At 19.9% G+C, this 7783-nt stretch overlaps 1 protein-coding gene across 1 annotated transcript in view; it reads right to left on the reverse strand.

The window, feature by feature from the left end:
- LOC117167591 (DNA-directed RNA polymerase II subunit RPB3) overlaps positions 1–7783 on the reverse strand; it is a 28611-nt gene that overhangs the window by 7189 nt on the left and 13639 nt on the right. The window contains exon 4 of the mRNA XM_033352648.1: positions 1224–1430. Coding sequence (XP_033208539.1) covers positions 1224–1430 — 207 coding nt within the window. The remainder of the gene's footprint in view (positions 1–1223; positions 1431–7783) is intronic.

Raw genomic sequence — 7783 nt, forward strand, 5'->3', positions numbered from 1 at the left:
TATTCAGGAATTTTCAAATTCGGTAATATTATAAACTGTTTGGGAATTTTAATATTCGGGAATTTTTCAATTAAGGAGTTTTATTATTCGGGAAGAATTTTCTAATTAAGGAATTTCATTATTTGATTATTTTGTTATTCTGGAGTTTTCAAAATTGGTAATATTATTTACTCTTCAGGAATATTATTATTCGGGAATATTATAAAATGTTCGGGAATTTTATTATTTGGGAACTTTTCAATTAAGGGAATTTTATTATTCGGGAATATTATAAACAGTTCAGGAATTTTAATATTCGGAAATTTCCAAATTCAGAAAGGTAAGTCGGTAATATTATAAACTGTTTAAAAATGTTAATATTCGGGAATTTTGTCATTCTGGAGTTTTCAAAATTGGTAATATTATTTACTATTTAGGAATTTTATTATTATTCATATTTATCATTCGATAATATTATAAACTGTTTGGGAATTTTAATATTCGGGAATTTTCAAACTTAGGAAATTATTATTTGGGAATTTTTCAATTTGGGAATTTTGTTATTCTGGAGTTTTCAAAATTGGTAATATTATTTACTGTTTAGGAATGTTATTATTCGGGAATATTATAAATTGTAAACTATTCAAGAATTTTAATAATCGGGACTTTTATTATTTTGGAATTTTTAAATTTGAGTATTTGATTATTTTTTAATTTTTTAATTAGGATATTAGGATATTGGGATTTTCAAATTCAGGAACTTTATTATTTGGAAATTTTTCAATTTGGGAATTTGATTGTTTTTTAATTTTTTAATTCGGAAATTTCATTATTTCGGAATTTTTCTATTTGGGAAATTCATTATTTTGGAATTTTCCAAATCGGGAGTATTATAAACTATTTGGGAATTTTATAATTTCAGGAATAATTCATCATTTATCATTTTCAAATATTAAAATTTTTTGTCGGGAATTTGATTTTTCGGCATTTTTCAGTACCGAATCAAGTCACTTTGATATAGCGTAAAATTTGTTTTCCATTTCGAAAAATCCAACGTTTTAAGCGTTTTTTAAATTTGTATTAAAAATTCGAATAAATGACTGCCAACCTCAAATTAAAACTCAATATCCAAAAATTTGTAAAAATTTTAATGTAATATTTACTTCTAGAAAGTAAAATAAATGCAGTAATGAAAATAATAAATAAATATAAATATTTGGAAAATTATTTGAAAAATTTCTTACACTGGTCTTCTTCTAATTCGCTGTATTCAGATTTTGGCCACTCGTCAGGTTTTGGATACAAAGTATGCTTCATAGTATTGTCAGGGTCGTATTCGAAACAAACTCCAGCAGTTGGATTCCATTTTGCATGTTCTTTTCCAAAACCTTTCTTCGCATAGGCTCTGAGTTTCAGTTCTTGCCCTTTTCGCAATTTAATTATCAGAATTTCTGAAAAATACCATTTTTATTTTCAATTTTATAAATTAAAGAAATACCAAAAAGGCTTTCGAGAAATCATGAGGAATTTTTTTTCGTGAAAACATAGGACTTCAATCACAATCAATATAATAATATTAAATATAATTTTATAAATCTAGAAAATAGTGAATGCAATAAATTTATAAAATACTGAATTCTCCGTTAAAAAAATATTTATCTAACTGATCTTTAAAAAAATATTTGGTGCAGTTAAAAAAATAAAAACAGAGATAAACTCAAATTAAATTTCAAGAAATTCCAAAATTTTTTAAAAAGAAATAAGAAAAAATAAATAAATAAAAAAAAACTTAAAATGAAGTATAAATTTCATATCTTGAAAATTCCTTGGAATTAAAAAAATACCTTGAAATCTTTAAAATTCCATAACAAAAATTTGTATTTTCAGAAAAATCGCCGTTATTTTGATATTTTCAAGATTATTTAAATTTTGTCTGCGGATTTAAAAAAAAATTGGTATTGGTTGAACATTAATTTTTTTAACTGTGAATTTAACCATTCCATTCCCGGTTGAAAATGTACCTTTTTTAGTTCAAAGTTAAAATCTTTTCTTAAAAATTCGTTTTTTCCGTTGACGATTCATCATTTTAATTGAAAATTTATTTCTTTGAATGAAAATTTACCTCTTTTGTTGGAAATTTGGCTTTTTTTTGGTAAAACTTAATTTTTTGACTGAAAATTTAAATACTCCATTTTTGTTCAATATTAATTTTTATTTTTTGGTCAATATAAAACTATTCGTTTTTAGTTAAAAATTCAATTATTTGCTAAAAAATTAATTTATTTTGTAGAAAATACCTTTTTTTGGTAGAAATATTAATTTTTAATCTTATTATTTATATTTCTTAAGAATTAATTTGTTTAACAGAAAGTTTAATTATTGCATTTTGAAATTGAACCATTATTGGAAATTCTTGTTTCTATTGAATATGAATTTTTTTTTAATTAAAATTTAATTATTTAATTTATGGCTGAAAATTGTTCTTTTTTTTAGAAAATTCGTGTTTTTGGTTTGAAATTCAACAATTGCACTTAAAGATTCGTCATTTTAGTTGAAAATTAATCCCTTTTGTTAAAAATTGAACTATTTTCTTAAAGATTTAATTATGTGTATGAAATTTCTTTAATTGAGAATTCCGTTCTTTGCTAAAAAAATTATCTATTTTGTTGAAAATACATTTTTTAAACTCTAAATTTAACTAATTTATTTGAATATTCCATCGTTTCAGTTGAAAATTCAACTCTAATTGGAAAATTAAAATTTATAAATTCAAAATTGAACTGTTCTGTTAGAAAGTAATTTTTTGCAATTGAAAATTTAACTATTCCATTTTGGTAAAAATTTTTGTTTAGTTTAAAATTCAACTATTTCGTTGGAAATTTATCTTTTTGGTTAAAAATTTTACTGCTATGTTGATAATTAAATGTCTTGGTTAAAAAGTAATTTTTTCTTTGGTAAAAAATTTTAATTTTTAATTAAAAAATCATCTTTTTAATTAAAATTTACCTATTTTTTCGATAGTTCGTTTTTCTTGGTAAAAAATTAATTTTTTGTAACTAAAACATAAAATATTCCTTTTTTCGTTAAAATTTTTTTCTTTTAGTTTCAAATTCAAAAATTTCGTTGGAAATTCGTGTTTTGTTAAAAATTTTACTGCTATGTAGATAGATAAATTTTAAAATTCAAATCGCTTTTTTTTGTGAAAAATTTAATATTTTAGTTAAAAAATCATCTTTTTAATTAAAAATTTACCTATTTTCTTGAAAGTTCGTTTTTTTCGGTTGAGAATTAATTTTTTGTAATTGAAAATTTAACTATTCCATTTTGGTAAATTTTTTTTTAGTTTAAAATTCAAATATTTCGTTGAAAAATCATCTTCTTGGTTAAAAAAGTTACTGCTAGGTTGATTATTAAATTATGTCGTAAAAAAATTGAATTTTTAATTAAAATTTACGTATTTTTTCGAAAGTTCGTTTTTTTGTGTAAAAAAATTAATTTTTCGTAACTAAAATTTTAAGTATTCCTTTTTTTGGTTGTAACATTATATTTTTAGTGGAAAATTCATTTTTTTGGTTTAAAATTTATTATTTCGTATGCGAATTCATCACTTTAGTTAGAAATTGAACGTATTTTTAAAAAAATTCGTTTTCTTTTCTATTGAAAACAATTTTTTTTGAACTGTAAATTTAATTATCTCATTTTTTTTATGAAATTTTATATTTTTAATTAAACATTCAAATATTCGTCAAAACTTTTATGTATTTTGTTCAAAAATTGTTATTTTATACAAAATTAATCTCCTTGGTTAAAATGTTATCTTTTTAGGTAAAAAATTGAATTTTTTAAACTTTAAATTTAACTAATCCTGTCGAAAATTCGTTTTGTTTTTTCATTGAAAATAATTTTTTGTAACTGTAAATTTAATTGTTCCATTTTTAGTCGAAATATTATATTTTTAGTAGAGAATTCGTCTTTTTAGATTAAAATTCAAATATTTCAGTTGAAAATTCGTTTTTTTTTCCATTTAAAATACATTTTTTAACTGTAAATTTAACTCATCCTGCTCAAAATTTGCTGACTGCAAATTTAATTCTTCCATTTTTTTGTTGAAATTTTATATTTTTAATTTAGAAGTTCAAATATTCGTCAAAAATGTCACGTATTTTGTTGAAAATTGTTTTTTTTTTATACATAATTAATTTTCTTGATTGAAACATCATCTTTTCAGTTAGAAAATTTCTTAATTCCAGATCATTTTCAGTCGAAAATTCATATTTTTGATTCAAAATTTTACTGCTAGGTTTATAGTTAAATTTTTTCGTTAAAAAATAATTTTTGCGACTGCAAATTTAACTATTTAATTTATCGTTCAAACATTTTTTTTTCGTTAAAAACTCTTTTTTTGTTTGGTAAAAAAATTAATATTTCAAATAAAAAAGTTATATTTTGAATGAAAATTTACCGATTTTTTTGAAAGTTCGTTTTTTTAGATTAAAAATGGATTATTACATGGAAAAATCTTTTTTTGTTGTTTATTTAAATATTAATTTTATACCTGAAAATTTAACTATTCCAATTTAAAATTCTACTATTTTAGTTGAATATTCCATATCATTTTCAGATGAAAATTGAAATCTGGTTGAAAATTAATTTTTTGCAACTGAAAACTTAACTATTCCTTTTTTGGTTACATTTTTTTTTTAATTTGAAATTCAACTGTTGCGTTGGAAATTCATGTTTTTGCATGAAAATGTTACTGGTAAGTTGATTATTAATTTTTTTCGTTAAAAATTTTTTTTTTTTGGGTAAAAAGTTTGAATTTTTAATTTAAAAACCATCTTTTTAATTAAAATTTACCTATTTTTTCGAAAGTTCGAGTTTTTTTGGGTAAAAAATTAATTTTTTGTAACTACAATTTTATCTATTCCTTTTTTGGTTAACAAATTTTTTTAGTTTTAAATTCAACTATTATAATGTTGAAAATTTTATTATTTTAATTAAATTTATGAATAAATAAATAATTTTTTTAATTGAGAATTTTCTTAGTTTTTTTTTTTTGGTTGAAAATTAATCTTTTGTAACTAAAAATTTAACTATTCCATTTTTGGTTCAAAGTTTTTTTCAGTTTAAAATTCACCTTTTTAGTCAAAAATTTTACTGCTAGGTTGATAGTTAAATTATTTAATTAAAAACTTCTTTGTTGTAAAAAATTTAATATTTTAATTAAAAATCATCTTTTAAATTGAAAATTTAACTATTTTGTTTAGAAAAATCCTTTTTTTCGATTGAAAATTAATTTTTTGTAACTGGAAATTTAACTAATTCAGTTAAAAAATTAAGTATTATTCAGACAATTCTTTTTTGTTTATTTAAAAATTAAATTTATAACTGAAAATCTAACTATTCCAGTTTAAAATTCATAATTGTAGTTGAAAATTGAACTATTTTGTTTAAAATTCTTTTTTTTTCATTGAATTTTTTTTTTCAAACTATAATTTTTAATCCTTCCATTTTTTGTTGGAATTTCATATTTTTAATTAAAAATTCAAATATTCGTACAAACTTTCACATATTTTGTTGAAAATTGGTCTTCTTTTTTACTAATTTAATTTTCTTGGTTGAAATTTCATATTTTTAGGCCGAAAATTGATTGTTTTCAACTTTAAATTTAACTAATCCTGTTAAAATTTAACTGTTATGTTGAAAAAATTCCTTTTTTTTTTGGTTTGTTAAAAATTATTATTTTTTTATTTGAAAATTTAACTAATCCAGTTAAATATTCCACAATTTCAGTTAAAAATTCAACTATTTCAGTTGAAGATTAATTATTTGTGTTGAAACTTTATCATTTTTGTTAAAAATTCGTTTTGTTTTTCATTGAAAATAACATTTTTTAACTGAAAATCTGACCCTTTCATTTTTGGTTGAAACACTATATTTTTATTGGAAAACTCGTCTTTCTGGTTTGAAATTCAACGGTTGTAGTAAAAAATTTATTAATTTATTTGAAAATTCATCATTTTCGTTGAAAATTGAATTTATTTGTTGAAAATTATTTTTTTTTTCCATTGAAAATTGAATTTTTTAACTTTAAATTTAACTAATCCTATTCAAAACTTAACTGTTATGTTGAAAATACTTTTGTCTGCTTTGAAAAAATTATTTTTTTTTAATTGAAAATTTAACTAATCCAGTTCAATATTCCATATAATTTTATTTAAAAATCAATTATTTCACTCAAAGATTAATTATTTTAGTTGAAAATTCGTGTTGTTTATTAATTGAAAATAAATTTTTGTAATTGTGAATCTGATTCTTCCATTTTTGGTAGAAATATTATATTTTTCGTAGAAAATTCGTCTTTTTGGTTTAAAATTCAAATATTTCAGTTGAAAATTGAATTTAATTGTTAAAAATTCGTTTTTTTATCATTGAAAATAATTATTTAACCGTAAATTTAACTGTACATTTTTTTCTCGCTTGCAAAAAATTAATTTTTTTTTTAATTGAAAATTTAACTTATTATAAATATTTAAATTAAATTATTAAATTTAACTTATTTATAAAATTATTATACCAACCCACTTGAATATTCCATATTATTTTCAGTTGAAAATTCATCTTTTTAGTTAAAAATGTTACTGCGAGGTTTATAGTTAAATTTTGTCGTTAAAAATTAATTTTTTTTAAATTGAAAATTTAACTCTTTTCTTGAAAGTTCGTTTTTTTTATTGAAAATTAATTTTTTGTAACTGAAAACTTAGCTATTTCATTTTTCGATCAAACTTTTTTTTTTAGTTTAAAATTCAACTTTTCCGTTGAAAATTCTATTTGTTTTTCTTTTGTTGCGTAAAAAATTAAATTTTTAAATTAAAAAATCATCTTTCTAATTAAAAATTTTCCTAGTTTTTTTGTGTTTTTTGTTCAAAATTTATCTTTTGTAACTAAAAATTGAACTATTCCATTTTTGGTTAAAACTTTTTTTTTAGTTTAAAATTCAACTTTTTCGTTGAAAAATCATCTTTTTGGTTAAAAATTTTACTGCTAGATTGATAGTAAAATTCTTTCGTTAAAAACTCTCTTTTTTGTTTGGTGAAAAAATTAATATTTTAATTAAAAAATTATCTTTTGAATTAAAAATTTACCGATTTTCTTGAAAGTTCGTTTTTTTTTTAGATTTTTACGTAACCAATTCTTTTTTTTTTGTTTATTTAAACATTATATTCATAACTAAAAATCTAACTATTCCAGTTTAAAATTCGACTATTTTAGTTGAAACTTCATAACTTAAGTTAAAAATTCAACTATTTTGTTGAAAATTCGTTTTTTGTTTTGATTGAAAATAAACTTTTTTCACTGTAAATTTAATTCTTCCATTTTTTGTTAAAATTTTTAGTTAAAAATTCAAATATCCCTCAAAATTTTCACGTGTTTAGTTGAAAATTATTTTTTTTTCTCATACCAAATTAATCTTCTTGCGGTGGAAATTTAATCTTTTTAGGTAGAAATTTAATATCTAAACTTTAAATTTAACTAACTTAACGGTTGAAAATTCGTTTTTTTTCATTGAAAATAAATTGTTTTGACTTTACATTTAATTCTTACATTTTTTGCTAAAATTTAAAGTTGAAAAACCTTTTATCTGTTTTTTAAAAATTATTATACTAATCCACTTGAATATTCCATATCATTTTCAGTTGAATTTTTTTTTTCATTGAAAATAAATTGTTTTGACTGTCAATTTAATTCTTCCATTTTTTATTAAAATTTAAAGTTGAAAAACCTTTATTTTTGTTTTTTAAAA

Source organism: Belonocnema kinseyi, chromosome 1, assembly GCF_010883055.1.
Source record: "Belonocnema kinseyi isolate 2016_QV_RU_SX_M_011 chromosome 1, B_treatae_v1, whole genome shotgun sequence".
Taxonomy (NCBI): domain Eukaryota; kingdom Metazoa; phylum Arthropoda; class Insecta; order Hymenoptera; family Cynipidae; genus Belonocnema; species Belonocnema kinseyi.